We start from the raw sequence: 19031 nt of genomic DNA, 5'->3' as shown, positions 1-19031 counted from the left end.
CTGTCTCACGGCATGTCCTATGATTAACATAAAACACCGTAAAACACCTTCTGGGGAATATTATACTGTAGCTTTTTAACTGAATTTTTCAGTTTCTTTCCAGTAATGTATTTTATGGCTAAATATTAAATACCTGAAATAGGAATTTATAGTGAAAGATTGGCAGGATTCCATTTAATGAGTCAAGTAAGGACGTAGAAAACCAGAATTCTTTTCAAAAATATACTATTTTAAAAATACCATATGCTTATAAGATAGGCAACATTTTTTTTTCTGTTTTAGCAACAGCTTCACTTGATTCATTGTATTTCATATAATTAAATATGAATTCTGGAGTTCTGGAGAGGATCTTAGATATGATCACTACATGTATTCATTTTACAAAAGATGAATGAGGGGACGTGCATAATTCCACATAGTTAATGGCAAAGTTGGGAGAAAATTTAAGAGTCAGGATTTCTACTTGAAACCCTCAGTGATGGCAGCACTAAAGATGTTCTCAGTGATGCCTCATTATTATCTTTTTTTTTTAATTTTTTTTATTTTTTATAAACATATATTTTTATCCCCAGGGGTACAGTCTGTGAATCACCAGGTTTATACACTTCACAGCACTCACCAAAGCACATACCCTCCCCAATGTCCATAATCCCACCTCCTTCTCCCAGACCCCCTCCCCCCAGCAACCCTCAGTTTGTTTTGTGAGATTAAGAGTCACTTATGGTTTGTCTCCCTCCCAATCCCGTCTTGTTTCATTTATTCTTCTCCTACACACTTAAGCCCCCATGTTGCATCACCACTTCCTCATATCAAGGAGATCATATGATAGTTGTCTTTCTCTGCTTGACTTATTTCACTAAGCATGATACGCTCTAGTTCCATCCATGTTTTCGCAAATGGCAAGATTTCATTTCTTTTGATGGCTGCATAGTATTCCATTGTGTATATATACCACATCATCTTGATCCATTCATCTGTTGATGGACATCTAGGTTCTTTCCATAGTTTGGCTATTGTGCACATTGCTGCTATAAACATTCGGGTGCACGTGCCCCTTTGGATCACTACGTTTGTATCTTTAGAGTAAATACCCAGTAGTGCAATGCTGGGTCATAGGGCAGTTCTATTTTCAACATTTTGAGGAACCTCCATGCTGTTTTCCAGAGTGGCTGCACCAGCTTGCATTCCCACCAACAGTGTAGGAGGGTTCCCCTTTCTCCGCATCCTCGCCAGCATCTGTCATTTCCTGACTTGTTGATTTTAGCCATTCTGACTGGTGTGAGGTGATATCGCATTGTGGTTTTGATTTGTATTTCCCTGATGCCGAGTGATATGGAGCACTTTTTCATGTGTCTGTTGGCCATCTGGATGTCTTCTTTGCAGAAATGTCTGTTCATGTCCTCTGCCCATTTCTTGATTGGATTATTTGTTCTTTGGGTGTTGAGTTTGCTAAGTTCTTTATAGATTCTGGACACTAGTCCTTTATCTGATATGTCGTTTGCAAATATCTTCTCCCATTCTGTCAGTTGTCTTTTGATTTTGTTAACTGTTTCCTTTGCTGTGCAAAAGCTTTTGATCTTGATGAAATCCCAATAGTTCATTTTTGCCCTTGCTTCCCTTGCCTTTTTGGCGTTGTTCCTAGGAAGATGTTGCTGCAGCTGATGTGGAAGAGGTTGCTGCCTGTGTTCTCCTCAAGGATTTTGATGGATTCCTTTTGCACATTGAGGTCCTTCATCCATTTTGAGTCTATTTTTGTGTGTGGTGTAAGGAAATGGTCCAATTTCATTTTTCTGCATGTGGCTGTCCAGTTTTCCCAGCACCATTTATTGAAGAGGCTGTCTTTTTTCCATTGGACATTCTTTCCTGCTTTGTCGAAGATTAGTTGACTGTAGAGTTGAGGGTCTATTTCTGGGCTCTCTATTCTGTTCCATTGATCTATGTGTCTGTTTTTGTGCCAGTACCATGCTGTCTTGATGATAACAGCTTTGTAATAGAGCTTGAAGTCCGGAATTGTGATGCCACCAACGCTGGCTTTCTTTTTCAATATCCCTTTGGCTATTCGAGGTCTTTTCTGGTTCCATATAAATTTTAGCATTATTTGTTCCATTTCTTTGAAAAAGATGGATGGTACTTTGATAGGAATTGCATTAAATGTGTAGATTGCTTTAGGTAGCATAGACATTTTCACAATATTTATTCTTCCAATCCAGGAGCATGGAACATTTTTCCATTTCTTTGTGTCTTCCTCAATTTCTTTGATGAGTACTTTATAGTTTTCTGAGTATAGATTCTTTGCCTCCTTGGTTAGGTTTATTCCTAGGTATCTTATGGTTTTGGGTGCAATTGTAAATGGGATTGACTCCTTAATTTCTCTTTCTTCTGTCTTGCTGTTGGTGTAGAGAAATGCAACTAATTTCTGTGCATTGATTTTATGTCCTGACACTTTACTGAATTCCTGTACAAGTTCTAGCAGTTTTGGAGTGGAGTCTTTTGGGTTTTCCACATATAGTATCATATCATCTGCGAAGAGTGATAATTTGACTTCTTCTTTGCCGATTTGGATGCCTTTAATTTCCTTTTGTTGTCTGATTGCTGAGGCTAGGACCTCTAGTACTATGTTGAATAGCTGTGGTGATAACGGACAACCCTGTCATTTTCCTGACCTTAGCGGAAAAGCTTTCAGTTTTTCCCCATTGAGAATGATATTTGCGGTGGGTTTTTCATAGATGGCTTTGATGATATTGAGGTATGTGCCCTCTATCCCTACACTTTGAAGAGTTTTGATCAGGAAGGGATGCTGTACTTTGTCAAATGCTTTTTCAGCATCTATTGAGAGTATCATATGGTTCTTGTTCTTTCTTTTATTGATGTGTTGTATCACATTGACTGATTTGCGGATGTTGAACCAAACTTGCAGCCCTGGAATAAATCCCACTTGGTCATGGTGAATAATCCTTTTAATGTACTGTTGAATCCTGTTGGCTAGTATTTTGTTGAGTATTTTCGCATCTGTGTTCATCAAGGATATTGGTCTATAGCTCTCTTTTTTGATGGGATCCTTGTCTTGTTCTGGGATCAAGGTGATGCTGGCCTCATAAAATGAGTTTGGAAGTTTTCCTTCCATTTCTATTTTTTGGAAGAGTTTCAGGAGAATAGGAATTAGTTCTTCTTTAAATGCTTGGTAGAATTCCCCTTGGAAGCCGTCTGGCCCTGGGCTTTTGTTTGTTTGGAGATTTTTAATGACTGTTTCAATCTCCTTACTGGTTATGGGTCTGATCGGGCTTTCTATTTCTTCCTGGTTCAGTTGTGGTAGTTTATATGTTTCTAGGAATGAATCCATTTCTTCCAGATTGTCAAATTTATTGCCGTAGAGTTGTTCATAGTATGTTCTTATAATAGTTTGTATTTCGTTGGTGTTAGTTGTGATCTCTCCTCTTTCATTCATGATTTTATTTATTTGGGTCCTTTCTCTTTTCCTTTTGATAAGTCGGGCCAGGGGTTTATCAATTTTATTAATTCTTTCAAAAAACCAGCTCCTAGTTTCGTTGATTTGTTCTATTGTTTTTTTGGTTTCTATTTCATTGATTTCTGCTCTGATCTTTATGATTTCTCTTCTCCTGCTGGGCTTAGGGTTTCTTTCTTGTTCTTTCTCCAGCTCCTTTAGGTGTAGGGTTAGGTTGTGTACCTGAGACCTTTCTTGTTTCTTGGGAAAGGCTTGTACCGCTATATATTTTCCTCTCAGGACTGCCTTTGTTGTGTCCCACAGATTTTGAACCGTTGTATTTTCATTATCATTTGTTTCCATGATTTTTTTCAATTCTTCTCTAATTTCCCCGTTGACCCATTCATTCTTTAGAAGGATGCTGTTTAGTCTCCATGTATTTGGGTTCTTTTCAAACTTCTTTTTGTGGTTGAGTTCTAGCTTTAGAGCATTGTGGTCTGAAAATATGCAGGGAATGATCCCAATCTTTTGATACTGGTTGAGTCCTGATTTAGAACCGAGGATGTGATCTATTCTGGAGAATGTTCCATGTTCACTAGAGAAGAATGTGTATTCTGTTGCTTTGGGATGAAATGTTCTGGATATATCTGTGATGTCCATCTGGTCCAGTGTGTCGTTTAAGGCCTTTATTTCCTTGCTGATCTTTTGCTTGGATGATCTGTCCATTTCAGTGAGGGGAGTGTTAAAGTCCCCTACTATTATTGTATTATTGTTGATGTGTTTCTTTGATTTTGTTATTAATTGGTTTATATAGTTGGCTGCTCCCACATTGGGGGCATAGATATTTAAAATTGTTAAATCTTCTTGTTGCACAGACCCTTTCAGTATGCTATAGTGTCCTTCCTCATCTCTTATTATAGTCTTTGGCTTAAAATCTAATTGATCTGATATAAGGATTGCCACTCCTGCTTTCTTTTGATGTCCATTAGCATGGTAAATTCTTTTCCACCCCCTCACTTTAAATCTGGAGGTGTCTTCGGGCTTAAAATGAGTTTCTTGGAGGCAACATATAGATGGGTTTTGTTTTTTTATCCATTCTGATACCCTGTGTCTTTTGACAGGGGCATTTAGCCCATTAACATTCAGGGTAACTATTGAGAGATATGTATTTAGTGCCATTGTATTGCCTGTAAGGTGACTGTTACTGTATGTGGTCTCTGTTCCTTTCTGATATACCACTTGTAGGCTCTCTCTTTGCTTAGAGGACCCCTTTCAAAATTTCCTGTAGAGCTGGTTTGGTGTTTGCAAATTCTTTCAGTTTTTCTTTGTCCTGGAAGGTTTTAATCTCTCCTTCTATTTTCAATGATAGCCTAGCTGGATATAGTATTCTTGACTGCATGTTTTTCTCATTTAGTGCTTTGAAAATATCATGCCAGCTCTTTCTGGTATGATACCAGCTCTTTCAGGTATCTGTGGATAAGTCAGCTGCCAATCTAATATTTTTACCATTGTATGTTACAGACTTCTTTTCCCGGGCTGCTTTCAGGATTTTCTCTTTGTCACTGAGACTTGTAAATTTTACTATTAGGTGACGGGGTGGGCCTATTATTATTGATTTTGAGGGGCGTTCTCTGAACCTCCTGAATTTTGATCCTGGTTCCCTTTGCCATATTGGGGAAATTCTCCCCAATAATTCTCTCCAGTATACCTTCTGCTCCCCTTTCTCTTTATTCTTCTTCTGGAATCCCAATTATTCTAATGTTGTTTCGTCTTATGGTGTCACTTATCCTCGAAGTCTCCCCTCGTGGTCCAGTAGCTGTTTGTCCCTCTTTTGCTCAGCTTCTTTATTCTCTGTCATTTGGTCTTCTATATCACTAATTCTTTCTTCTGCCTCATTTATCCTAGCAGTGAGAGCCTCCATTTTTGATTGCACCTCATTAATAGCTTTTTTGATTTCAACTTGGTTAGATTTTAGTTCTTTTATTTCTCCAGAAAGGGCTTTTATATCTCTCGAGAGGGTTTCTCTAATATCTTTTCGATATCTTTTCTCTAATATCTTTTCGATATCTAATGCCTTTTTCGAGCCCGGCTAGAACCTTGAGAATTGTCATTCTGAACTCTAGATCTGACATATTACCAATGTCTGTATTGATTAGGTTCCTAGCCTTCGGTACTGCCTCTTGTTCTTTTTTTTTGTGTTGAATTTTTCCGTCTTGTCATTTTGTCCAGATAAGAGTATATGAAGGAGCAAGTAAAATACTAAAAGGGTGGCAACAACCCCAGGAAAATATGCTTTAACCAAATTAGAAGAGATCTCCAATCGTGAGGGGGGAGAAAGGGGATAGAAAGTTGTTCAAAAGGAAGAAAGAAAAAAAAAGAAAAAAGAAAAAAAAAAGAAAAGAAAAGAATTAAAAAAAAGAAAACAAATAAGAAAAATATAAAAAAGAAAAAATATATATATTGGATAAACTAGTTAAAAAACATTAAAAAAGAAAAAGGTAAAAGTTTAAAAAAAAATTACCAGAAGGTGAGAAAAAAACCAAAAAATGAAAAAGAAAAAAATTGAATTAACTGCAAGACTAAAAAAAAATCACAAGGAAAAAGCCATGAATTCCGTGCTTTGCTTTCTCCTCCTCTGGAATTCTGCTGCTCTCCTTGGTATTGAAACCGCACTCCTTGGTAGGTGAACTTGGTCTTGGCTGGATTTCTTGTTGATCTTCTGAGGGAGGGGCCTGGTGTAGTGATTCTCAAGTGTCTTTGCCCCAGCCTGATAGGGGGCCGGGGTAAGTTATCTGCTCAGGTTTGCTTTCAGGAGCTTTTGTTCCCTGAGCGCTTTCTGTAGAGTTCCGGAGGACGGGAATACAAATGGCGGCCTCCTGGTCTCCGGCCCGGAGGAGCCGAGAGCCCAGGGCCGCACTCCTCAGTGCGCCCTCAGAGAACAGCGCCCAGTTACTCCCGTCTGCCTGACCTCCGGCCGCGCTCCGAGCTCACCGAGCCTGCGACCGGTTCAAGGTAACACGGAGCTGTGAGCTTACTGTCGGCTCTGTCTCTGTAGCCGGCTTTCCCGTTCCAATACCCGCAAGCTCTGCGACACTCAGACACCCCCGATCCTTCTGTGACCCTGCGGGACCTGGGGCCACGCTGACCGCGGGTGGGCTTCGCCCTGGTTTAGCCTCTGGAGTGATGTCCCTCAGCGGAACAGACTTTTAAAAGTCCTGATTTTGTGCGCGGTTTCTCCGCCGCTTGCCGGGAGCTGGCCCCTCCCCCCGGGGTCTATCTTCCCGTCGCTTTGGATTCACTTCTCCGCTGGTCCTACCTTTCAGAAAGTGGTTGTTTTTCTGTTTTCAGAATTGCTGTTCTTCTTCTCTTCGATCTGCCGATGGATTTTCAGGTGTTTGCAATCTTTAGATAAGCTATCTAGCTGATCTCCGGCTAGCTGATGTAGTCTCAGCCTGCTACTTCTCCGCCATCTTGACTCCTCCCTCGCCTCATTATTATCTTAACAACGGAATGAAAAACTGTGTATTCAGATTTCTGTTTGTTACTTATTATTATCAATTTATATAACTATATAATTATTTGTATATAATTCAGTTGTGGCTACTCAGTGTTCTGAATTGATCAGCTAATATTTGAGAGATGCTATCAATAAATTTTAAGAACTTATATTAGTTAAATATGTGAGCATATTTAAAATCAATGGGCATAAAAGAAATATTAGAGACTTTCCTATCTATTTACAAAAAAGAATCCTGAAAAAAAAAAAATCTCATAAACAATCTAATTTGATTGATTAATTATATTGACTCATGACAGGGAAATAAATAATTTTCAAATTGGAACACTAAAATAGTATGACTATTTTATTTTGTTATTTATTATGACTATTTATTTTGTTATTTATTTTGTTACTTGGGTGTTACTTGACCATATTAAAGACTGTTCTTTTATTTCCAAATTTTTACTTAAATTCTAGTTAAACATAGAGTGTAATATTGGTTTCAGGAGTAGAATTTAATGATTCATCACTTATCTATAACATCCAGTGCTCGACACAATGACCCTCCTTAATATCTATCACCCATAGAGACCACCCCAGGCCATCTCCTTCCAGCGACCCTCAGTTTGTTCTCAATAGTTCAGAGTCTCTTATGGTTTATTAAAGCACTGTTTGAATGATCAAATGAAATGACTAGATGAAATGATGAAATTCTCTCCTGGGATTCTTTGTAAGAGACTTTTAAAATTTAATGTCTATATTTTCTATATTTTCATTAGGCTATACTTTGATTCTTATTATGTCACTCCTGTTAACAACATGCCAAAAAGCTGGAATAACTTTGAAATTATTCAAAATGGAATCAGGAGTTCTATGGATCAGACTTATGTGCTCAAAATTACAAGGACTTTAATCATCAAGTCAAATGACTATTGACTCAAAAATTCTTCTGGGCCTGAGTATAATTATGAATTGATATAGCCGTGACCCATGGCTTTATATGAAACTAGTTACATGTTGAATTATACCCTGTGGAAATAGTCAGATTGCTTCAGGAGCAGAATATTACAGTTTTTCTCTTGCTTACACAGTTTTCAGAACCAGTTTCCAGAATCTCCTGCAATTAAACTCTTTAGATAATCCTGTTACTAATTATTTGTAATTTTTAAAATTAAAATTATGCAGAATTCAAAATAAGAGAGTTTTAATGTATGCTTAGATGCTCCATTACTTAGTAAAAATATCTCAAATTTCTGGCTTTTTATTCATAATTTGAATTTTTCTGGTCTCTGCATTTCTTACTCATCTTTGTAAATAAGAATTCCTTTTGATACCAACTCCTTTATGAGAACACAATAGTAGGATCTATATTTTCTTTTAAAAATTCTCATATAAATTTGTCTAATAATAATAATTCCCTTTGATTTGATTGAACTGTGTAGTTTATGTTGAAAATATATTACTATCTTTATATATCTAGAGGTTTTAAATTTTATTTACTGTTTCATCAGCTTATTACTTATATTTTCTTTGTCTTATTTTATGCAGTGTAAGCTGTGAATGCAGTAAAATCAAGTTTTAACAAATGGATGCATATAGTAAAGATTGTCTAAACCACAGAATAATAGAATAACATCTTAATATTAACAGCTGATTTGTAAGACAGGTGTAGTTTTTCTTTAATCCTATCAGACTATTTTTTATTTAAGTTTTTTGTTTTAATTCCAGTGTAGCTAGCATACAGTGTTACATTAGTGTCATGTGTGCAGTATGGTGTTTCCACAATTCCATTACTCTGTGCTCATCATGACAAGTTCGCTTTTCAATCCCCATCCCCTGTTTTACCCATACTGCTCTCACCTCTCCTCTGGTAACTATCGGTTTATTATTTATAGTTAAGAGTCTGTTTCTTGGTTTCTTTGTCTGTCTTTCTCTTTTTCCCTTGCTTCTTTGTTTTGTCCTGTAAGACTATTTTTAACATTGAATGTAAGTGATAATTCTTCAGGTATTCAACAATAAACTACACATTATTTCCTAGAGTAAATCTTGCTCTGATCTATGTATATCCGAATATGCTCACTACATCCATGTTTATTTCTTGACAGGGGGACATCCAGCAGCTGTTGATCATAGGTGACCCCAAAGCTGCTTATGACTACTGTGAGCATTATAGTCCAGACTGTGACTCTTCAGTGCCCAAGGCTGCTCAGGCTCAGGAACCGCAGATTGATGAGGTGAGGACCATAACATCAGGGCACGTTTTCTCATTTTAATGGTATAGACTTACTCCTGTAGTTTTGAGGCTTATCACTATTATTCAATTTTGATTAAAGTATACTTTGCATTTAATAGTGTTTTACCATTTCTAGAAGAGTGATTTAAAGATTTTGGGTGTTTTTCCTTTCAAGTACTCTGTTACTTAAACTTCTGATAAATAGAGATACCTCACTTGTATGTGTGTATATGAGCATATTTTATTTGGGGGGAGGTGAGAAAAAGATACTTATCTAAAAGCTATATTTCTGCTACATAAATATCTAAAAGCTGTATATCTGCCCTTGGAAGTTAAATAATTGACACAGCCTCCAGATAAGGGTGACATATCCTCCGGTGCACTTGCCTTTGGCAATTCAGGTAGATGAGAAAGTGACATTAGAGCTACCTTAAAGTTTCAGGCTGTGTTGAGTATTTAGAGAGATTTTTTTTTTCTGTTTCTTATTGGGCATGGCTACACTGATATGTATGTTTTCTTTGACTTCCATAAAATTTGACATAAAGAGTAATAAAATGAAAAGCAGTATGATCTGAATGCAGTAACTAAAACTATTCATGTACTTTGATTCTTATTATGTCACTTAATTTGAAATTCAAATGTGAAATCCTTCTTCCAGGCCATTTTTGCAAGAGAATTTACCATAATGAAATTTAACCCTATTCTCTTTCAGACCAAAAAGTAAGTTTGCATAACCATAACAATTTTGGCAGAATTGAATATTCCCCAAAACAAAAAATACAGTACAATGTACCCTTATCCAGATTTTTGGAAAAATCCTTTGATGTGGATCTTCTGGAAATTAAAAAAACAAGCAAACTGGAAGGAATTTAGTCTTTAGTTGGCAGCAAAACAATTTTTTTAGATTCTTTTTTCTCAAGGTGAAGAGTGTTAAATTTTAAGAGAGGGGGTTGGAAGTTTGAAAACATCAAGGCTGCCTTAATGTCTGAAAATAGCTCAAATAGCATTCTTACTTGCTAAATGTATTATTTGTTTCCATCTTTTGAGCTTGACTACTTAGAAGAGGTTAGGATCTTTTTTATTTTAATGTATTACTGTTTTTGCATGTGAGTTCCGTTAGAATTTTGCCATCTAAGTGCTTGAGATAGATTTGTTGACATCATTTTTCTTTTTAAAGTACGATAGTGAATTCTGTTGCACTGATCTTTTCCATAACTTAATATTAATGTTCTTTTTAAAACAGGATAAAGTCTTAAGAAGCTGACAGAAAAGCAAATATGAGAGAGAAAAAAGAAATTGTTTGGGTAGTTGTGGTTGATTTTTTCACAGTTTTCCTGTGCCTCAGTCTTTTTATACCCTCAAGATTTATTTAAACAGGGTTTTTTTGTTTTGTTTTGTTTTGTTTTGTTTTGTGAATTCCAAGAGGATAGCTAAATACCATCAGGTTTAGGGCTTTTATACCTTAGAGATTATGTGATGATTCAGTATTAAAATTTATAATATTTATACATGGTATACATGTTTGAGATTGCTGAGATTTATTTTGCTCCTGTTTTAAGAAAGATAAGTTTTGTTCTTTTTAGCAACAGATATGGCTCTGATTTTTGGAAGAATGAAGGTATGCTTTCTTAAAATGTCACCTTGAGGTATTTTATTATATATTTTAATGCTATTGTGTCAGTTAAACTGAGTTATTTTAAAGCAAAATAGTTTTTATACATTTTTATCTAGATAAAAAAGTAAAATTTAAAAGTAAATTTGCCCTTTTCTACGTTAGTTGTTGATAATCTATATTTAAGAAGTCCAACATGTTTTTACTAGGAGAGTTTGAGAAGAAAAACAATGTATTGCTATAACACAAACTGTGTGGAAATCCAGTTGGGTGATGCTCTAATAAATATAGCATTTCTTACCAGTTTCTATATTGAATGTGTTACAATGAAATGTGTCTCTCCTCTCTCCTCATGCACTATAAATAATGCTAGGCTACTCACATATCAAACCTGAAAGCATTCCATCATTGCATGTCTTTTTACATATATTCATCTCATTGATCACAGCCAGTTCTCTCTGTTTTCAAGGCAGTCCAAAATTCCATAATGAGTATAGATGGTCATCTCCAAAAATAGATTATAAAGCTTCATGTACAGTAACGCCAAGTATACTCAATACCACCACGAAGGGGATGTTATTTAGATAAAGAAATAAGAGCAGGGGTGCCTGGGTAGCTCAGTTGTGAGGGTCTAACTCATGATTTTGGCTCAGGTTGTGATCTCAGGGTTATGAGATCAAGCTCTTCCTCGTTTCCATGGTCAGTGGGGAGTCTGTTTGAGATCTCTCCCTCTCCCTTTACCCCTCCCCCACCTCTCTAAAATAAATAAATAAATAAATAAATCTTAAAAAAAAAAAGAGAGAGGTAAGAATAGAAGTGGTGATCTTCACTGACTCCTGAAAGACTCTAAGAAAAAGATGTGCTTTAGTGTCTAGGGAAGTGAGGATATTATTTCTTCCAGTATACCATAATCACAACTAGTCTCGTTGGTCATTATTTGGTAAGAATTTAAAAAGAGGAGAAACTTACGGAGATTAGATGTTTCCTCTTACAAGAAAAACAACAACAACAACAAAAAATGACATAAGTTGGTATATATTGATATATTTCTGAATACCATGCTTCATGTAAGATGCATTAAACTATGCATTTGAAAAATCAGCCCTTTGTGTCTTTGTTTATTGTCTTATGTTTTTAAAACTCATTATAGATGCACCTGATTTTGAAAAGTCTGCCTTAATTTAAAACTCTACAACATAGACTATCAAATCTTTTCTTTTTTATGTTTTACTTGAAGTTGGCAGCTGGTAGCTGTATAAATCTAATATTTCTTATTCCAACATGATTGACCATAACTACAAAAAATTATTCATTATACAATATTTAGTCAGAATTTATGTCTTTTTAATATGTATCTAAATTCAATATTTAATCATTCTATTTATTTAATGATTTTTTTAAAATTTTTTATTTATTTGACAGAGAGAATCACAAGTAGGCAGAGAGACAGGCAGAGAGAAGGTGGGGGAAGCAGGCTCCCTGCTGAGCAGAGAGCCTGATGTGGGGCTCTATCCCAGGACGCTGAGATCATGACCTGAGCTGAATGTAGAGGCTTAACCCACTGAGCCACTCAGGTGCCCCTATTTAATGATATTATTAACAATGTTTACATTAACTTTCTTAGAAGTAGTTGGTATTATATCTTGATTGCAGAGGCATGAAGAAACAAGTGTTCAGTGTTCTATACATGCATTTTTCTAATTTACCAAATTCTGTACAAATTCAATTAGAATAAAGCTTTGTTGAAGTACTTTGTCTGTATATTCATTGATAATCAAACTGTTACTGAGTAGATAGAATTATGAATGCATTTCAGTTAATTTAATCAAATCAGAGTTTTGACAGCCATAAAGAAAACTAAAGATAAGTTTATGTTTATATTTCAATATGACCTTCAGTTGAACCATCTAGAAAGTTTACTCTAGTGAGCATGTTTCATAAAAGGTGAAATGTATAATGTTGCTAGAGGATCAGATTTAGACACGTCTCATTATAGGTCTGTGAAATTTGCATTCATTTGCATTGCTATAGTTAATAGAGCTTGTTAGAAGGTATAGTGATCACAATTTTCTAAATGACATATGGTCAACAGTTATTTATTGGCAGATCAAAAAGGTTTTTGTGGCAATTTTGAAATCCAGCTGGAGTATAATTGGAATTTTACCAAATATAAAGCTGAGGAATTCCAAATAGGTTGCTTTTAGCATATATATATATATATGTATGTGTATATATATATATAAAATATCTATATCTATGTTATAGATAAGATATATATCTAATAAATATTAATATAATTTATATTAACTATTCAGCTTGTTGAGTTTACTACTTAATATATTATATATATATGACCTTAGTATATTTACATTAATTTTGATTAAAACCAATGATTAATATATGTTTCATGATAACTATATTCTTATTTACAAATTCAAGTTTTGATAGAGATAGTTGGCTTTGAAGATGAATACATTATTGTCCTTGTCACTTAATATGTATGATTTTCTTGTACATGCCTCTATTAAGAAACATATCGCTTTCCAACTAAGTTATTTTAATACAGAAGAATCTAGTATAAAATACTATTTTCCAATGTGAGTTAGGTTTAAGTAGTTTATGAGGTCTAGGTACTGTGCTTTTTTGATAGAGAAAAAAGCAGTATCTTTAAAAGCAGAAATAATGTATTAACTAGAAACAGATCTAACTTTCAAATCTGTAATGTTTCACAAGTATTTTGTGCTCATTTTGATCTTGTCTATAGCAAATTAGAGATTTCTGAATAAATTTTAGATTTTATTTTTTCATTAGTTCCAGCATTCTGTTTAGACTAATTTTATGCTCCTTGCATTTCCTTTCCTCCTCTCCCCTTTCTGATTCACAACATAAACATTCTATCATACTTGGAAAGACTACTGTCCATATTTTAAATTTTAAGCATGTAGTTTAATGAAAAAAAAAAAAGCACCCATTGACATTACAGTAAAATCCTTAGGGAATTTTAACAAATTTTTATGTAGCAATTTTTACAAATAAAAATTAACATGAATATTTAACAACTGTGACCAAGCACATAATTGCTGTGTTCACAAAAAGCCATTAACTAAAATTTTGAATATTAATTAAGTTTGAATTAAAGTTCAAAATTTTTAGTTTCCTCACAGCCCTAACCACGATTCTGCTCTTAGAAAACTTGCTTTGTCATTCCTGTGTTATTGTACTCTATATAGGATGGTATAACACTTTTTGTAATAAAAAAATAACATTTAAATAACAACATTTCCTTGCCTCTTAACCTTTACTGTAAGTAAAAGTTAAGGCAGTTACCACTTTGTTGTTAGTATTACCTGCAACTAACAAAATCGCCTGATATTTTTTCCTTTGCAATGTAGTATGCACCTGAGGATATAATGGAATATGACTATGAGTATGGGGAAGCAGAGTATAAGGAGGCTGAATTTGTAACAGAGACACCCACTGTAACTGAGGAGACAATAGCACAAACCGAGGTAAAAACAAAGTAGTGCCTTTGTGAATGGTGTCCTGCTGTTTGTCATTCCCTGGTTTCTTACGTCTGCTGTTCCTTGAACTCATCATAAGCCTTTCACTCCCCCGATTTCTATGAACCAATAACTGTGATTTTTATTTGACAGTAGCTGTCCTGAAGGAATGATGCTCATTTTGCTTTGCTTGTCCTTCCTTTCGTCCATGCTCTTCATTTCCTTTTTCACTTTATTTATGTTTCCCATTCCATCTTTCACCACATTTTACAGAAAAAGAAATCCAATTTCAAAAAGAAGACGAGGACAGTGGCCACTAACTCAAAGGAAAAGTCCAAAAAGTTTACACCCCCTAAATCTGAAAAATTTGCGTCCAAGAAGAAGAAAAGTTATCAAGCAGCAGCAAAAGCCAAACTAGGGGTAAAGGTAGCAAAGAAAAAACAATCAAGATCTCTCCTAGATAAGCTGGAAGATCTCTGATGATGAGTCATTGTCCTAACCCAACTAGATAAATGCTCATTTGGCTAATCCGGTAACCCAGTTAAATCATGATTCCCCTAAATTTGGGATTGCCTTATATTTTTATAATTGCTTTTCTTTTGAATTTATCACTAGGCAAATATTGTTGATGATTTTCAAGAATACAACTATGGAACAGAAGAAAGTTATCAGACAGAAGCTCCTAGGCATGTATCTGGACCAAATGAGGTAAGCTCATTGACACTGTTAAATCACAGTTCAAATTTTTTAAGTGTGTAATATTTCTTAATACACTTCACTCTGGCAGAATCCATAATTCGTGGGAAGTTCCATCTTTTTATCCCTTTCCTGAACAACATTGGTTCACTCTTACTAGAAACAGGTCATTTAAAATCAGTCAATTCAGGTTTTGCATGACTCTTTGCTTCATGCAAGCACAAATTAATTAAACTGAATTGGCTGCTATCATTTTCTTGATTGCTCCTGGGATTGAGTAAGCTTCTCAACATGCTGTGATGAAAGGTATTCACAACATGATTCTTCTGTGAGAAGACTCCTCTAAAGTGAAAATTGTATCATGAAATGATACAATTAGAATTTAGTTCATCTGACCAAAAATCATGCATTTTCATGACAGCAGACTTCTTTTTTTTTTTTTTTTTTTTTTTTTTTTTTTTAATTTTACATTTTTTTTTTTTTTTTTTTTATTTTTTATAAACATATATTTTTTATATACATATATTTTTATCCCCAGGTCTGTGAATCACCAGGTTTACACACTTCACAGCACTCACCAAATCACATACCCTCCCCAATGTCCATAATCCCACCCCCTTCTCCCCAACCCCCTCCCCCCGGCAACCCTCAGTTTGTTTTGTGAGATTAAGAGTCACTTATGGTTTGTCTCCCTCCCAATCCCATCTTGTTTCATTTATTCTTCTACCCACTTAAGCCTCCATGTTGCATCACCACTTCCTCATATCAGGGAGATCATATGATAGTTGTCTTTCTCTGCTTGACTTATTTCGCTAAGCATGATACGCTCTAGTTCCATCCATGTTGTTGCAAATGGCAAGATTTCATTTCTTTTGATGGCTGCATAGTATTCCATTGTGTATATATACCACATCTTCTTGATCCATTCATCTGTTGATGGACATCTAGGTTCTTTCCATAGTTTGGCTATTGTGGACATTGCTGCTATAAACATTCGGGTGCATGTGTCCCTTTGGATCACTACATTTGTATCTTTAGGGTAAATACCCAATAGTGCAATTGCTGGGTCATAGGGCAGTTCTATTTTCAACATTTTGAGGAACCTCCATGCTGTTTTCCAGAGTGGCTGCACCAGCTTGCATTCCCACCAACAGTGTAGGAGGGTTCCCCTTTCTCCGCATCCTCGCCAGCATCTGTCATTTCCTGACTTGTTGATTTTAGCCATTCTGACTGGTGTGAGGTGATATCTCATTGTGGTTTTGATTTGTATTTCCCTGATGCCAAGTGATATGGAGCACTTTTTCATGTGTCTGTTGGCCATCTGGATGTCTTCTTTGCAGAAATGTCTGTTCATGTCTTCTGCCCATTTCTTGATTGGATTATTTGTTCTTTGGGTATTGAGTTTGCTAAGTTCTTTATAGATTCTGGACACTAGTCCTTTATCTGATATGTCGTTTGCAAATATCTTCTCCCATTCTGTCAGTTGTCTTTTGATTTTGTTAACTGTTTCCTTTGCTGTGCAAAAGCTTTTGATCTTGATGAAATCCCAGTAGTTCATTTTTTCCCTTGCTTCCCTTGCCTTTTGCGTTGTTCCTAGGAAGATGTTGCTGCGGCAGAGGTCAAAGAGGTTGCTGCCCGTGTTCTCCTCAAGGATTTTGATGGATTCCTTTCGTACATTGAGGTCCTTCATCCATTTTGAGTCTATTTTTGTGTGTGGTGTAAGGAAATGGTCCAATTTCATTTTTCTGCATGTGGCTGTCCAATTTTCCCAGCACCATTTATTGAAAAGGCTGTCTTTTTTCCATTGGACATTCTTTCCTGCTTTGTCGAAGATTAGTTGACCATAGAGTTGAGGGTCTATTTCTGGGCTCTCTATTCTGTTCCATTGATCTATGTGTCTGTTTTTGTGCCAGTACCATGCTGTCTTGATGATGACAGCTTTGTAATAGAGCTTGAAGTCCGGAATTGTGATGCCACCAACGTTGGCTTTCTTTTTCAATATCCCTTTGGCTATTCGAGGTCTTTTCTGGTTCCATATAAATTTTAGAATTATTTGTTCCATTTCTTTGAAAAAGATGGATGGTACTTTGATAGGAATTGCATTAAATGTGTAGATTGCTTTAGGTAGCATAGACATTTTCACAATATTTATTCTTCCAATCCAGGAGCATGGAACATTTTTCCATTTCTTTGTGTCTTCCTCAATTTCTTTCATGAGTACTTTATAGTTTTCTGAGTATAGATTCTGTGTCTCTTTGGTTAGGTTTATTCCTAGGTATCTTATGGTTTTGGATGCAATTGTAAATGGGATTGACTCCTTAATATCTCTTTCTTCTGTCTTGCTGTTGGTGTAGAGAAATGCAACTGATTTCTGTGCATTGATTTTATATCCTGACACTTTACTGAATTCCTGTATAAGTTCTAGCAGTTTTGGAGTGGAGTCTTTTGGGTTTTCCACATATAGTATCATATCATCTGCGAAGAGTGATAATTTGACTTCTTCTTTGCCGATTTGGATGCCTTTAATTTCCTTTTGTTGTCTGATTGCTGAGGCTAGGACCTCTAGTACGATGTTGAATAGCGGTGGTGATAATGGACATCCCTGCCGTGTTCCTGACCTTAGCGGAAAAGCTTTCAGTTTTTCTCCATTGAGAATGATATTTGCGGTGGGTTTTTCATAGATGGCTTTGATGATATTGAGGTATGTGCCCTCTATCCCTACACTTTGAAGAGTTTTGATCAGGAAGGGATGTTGTACTTTGTCAAATGCTTTTTCAGCATCTATTGAGAGTATCATATGGTTCTTGTTCTTACTTTTATTGATGTGTTGTATCACATTGACTGATTTGCGGATGTTGAACCAACCTTGCAGCCCTGGAATAAATCCCACTTGGTCGTGGTGAATAATCTTTTTAATGTACTGTTGAATCCGATTGGCTAGTATTTTGTTGAGTATTTTCGCATCTGTGTTCATCAAGGATATCGGTCTATAGCTCTCTTTTTTGGTGGGATCCTTGTCTGGTTTTGGGATCAAGGTGATGCTGGCCTCATAAAATGAGTTTGGAAGTTTTCCTTCCATTTCTATTTTTTGGAACAGTTTCAGGAGAATAGGAATTAGTTCTTCTTTAAATGTTTGGTAGAATTCCCCCGGGAAGCCGTCTGGCCCTGGGCTTTTGTTTGTTTGGAGATTTTTAATGACTGTTTCAATCTCCTTACTGGTTATGGGTCTGTTCAGGCTTTCTATTTCTTCATGGTTCAGTTGTGGTAGTTTATATGTTTCTAGGAATGCATCCATTTCTTCCAGATTGTCAAATTTATTGCCGTAGAGTTGCTCATAGTATGTTCTTATAATAGTTTGTATTTCCTTGGTGTTAGTTGTGATCTCTCCTCTTTCATTCATTATTTTATTTATTTGGGTCCTTTCTCTTTTCTTTTTGATAAGTCGGGCCAGGGGTTTATCAATTTTATTAATTCTTTCAAAGAACCAGCTCCTAGTTTCGTTGATTTGTTCTATTGTTTTTTTGGTTTCTATTTCATTGATTTCTGCTCTGATCTTTATGATTTCTCTTCTCCTGCTGGGCTTAGGGTTTCTTTCTTGTTCCTTCTCCAGCTCCTTTAGGTGTAGGGTTAGGTTGTGTACCTGAGACCTTTCTTGTTTCTTGAGAAAGGCTTGTACCGCTATATATTTTCCTCTCAGGACTGCCTTTGTTGTGTCCCACAGATTTTGAACCGTTGTATTTTCATTATCATTTGTTTCCATGATTTTTTTCAATTCTTCTTTAATTTCCCGGTTGACCCATTCATTCTTTAGAAGGATACTGTTTAGTCTCCATGTATTTGGGTTCTTTCCAAACTTCCTTTTGTGGATGAGTTCTAGCTTTAGAGCATTGTGGTCTGAAAATATGCAGGGAATGATCCCAATCTTTTGATACCGGTTGAGTCCTGATTTAGGACCGAGGATGTGATCTATTCTGGAGAATGTACCATGTGCACTAGAGAAGAATGTGTATTCTGTTGCTTTGGGATGAAATATTCTGAATATATCTGTG

The 19031-nt window shown here is 35.8% G+C and overlaps 1 protein-coding gene across 2 annotated transcripts in view; it reads left to right on the top strand.

Moving 5' to 3' along the window:
- COL11A1 (collagen type XI alpha 1 chain) overlaps positions 1 to 19031 on the top strand; it is a 213758-nt gene that overhangs the window by 63179 nt on the left and 131548 nt on the right. Inside the window, exons 5-7 of one of the 2 annotated variants that reach the window (XM_059137189.1) lie at positions 9047 to 9175; positions 14560 to 14712; positions 14902 to 14994. In XM_059137189.1, coding sequence (XP_058993172.1) covers positions 9047 to 9175; positions 14560 to 14712; positions 14902 to 14994 — 375 coding nt within the window. Of the gene's footprint in view, positions 1 to 9046; positions 9176 to 14178; positions 14296 to 14559; positions 14713 to 14901; positions 14995 to 19031 lie in introns of both variants that reach the window. The other variant, XM_059137188.1, reaches the window with a different exon arrangement.

This window comes from Mustela lutreola, chromosome 10 (assembly GCF_030435805.1).
Source record: "Mustela lutreola isolate mMusLut2 chromosome 10, mMusLut2.pri, whole genome shotgun sequence".
NCBI classification, from domain to species: Eukaryota; Metazoa; Chordata; class Mammalia; order Carnivora; family Mustelidae; genus Mustela; species Mustela lutreola.
The sequence above is the reverse complement of the archived record's forward strand: the minus strand, read 5'-3'. Positions and strand labels throughout refer to the sequence as shown.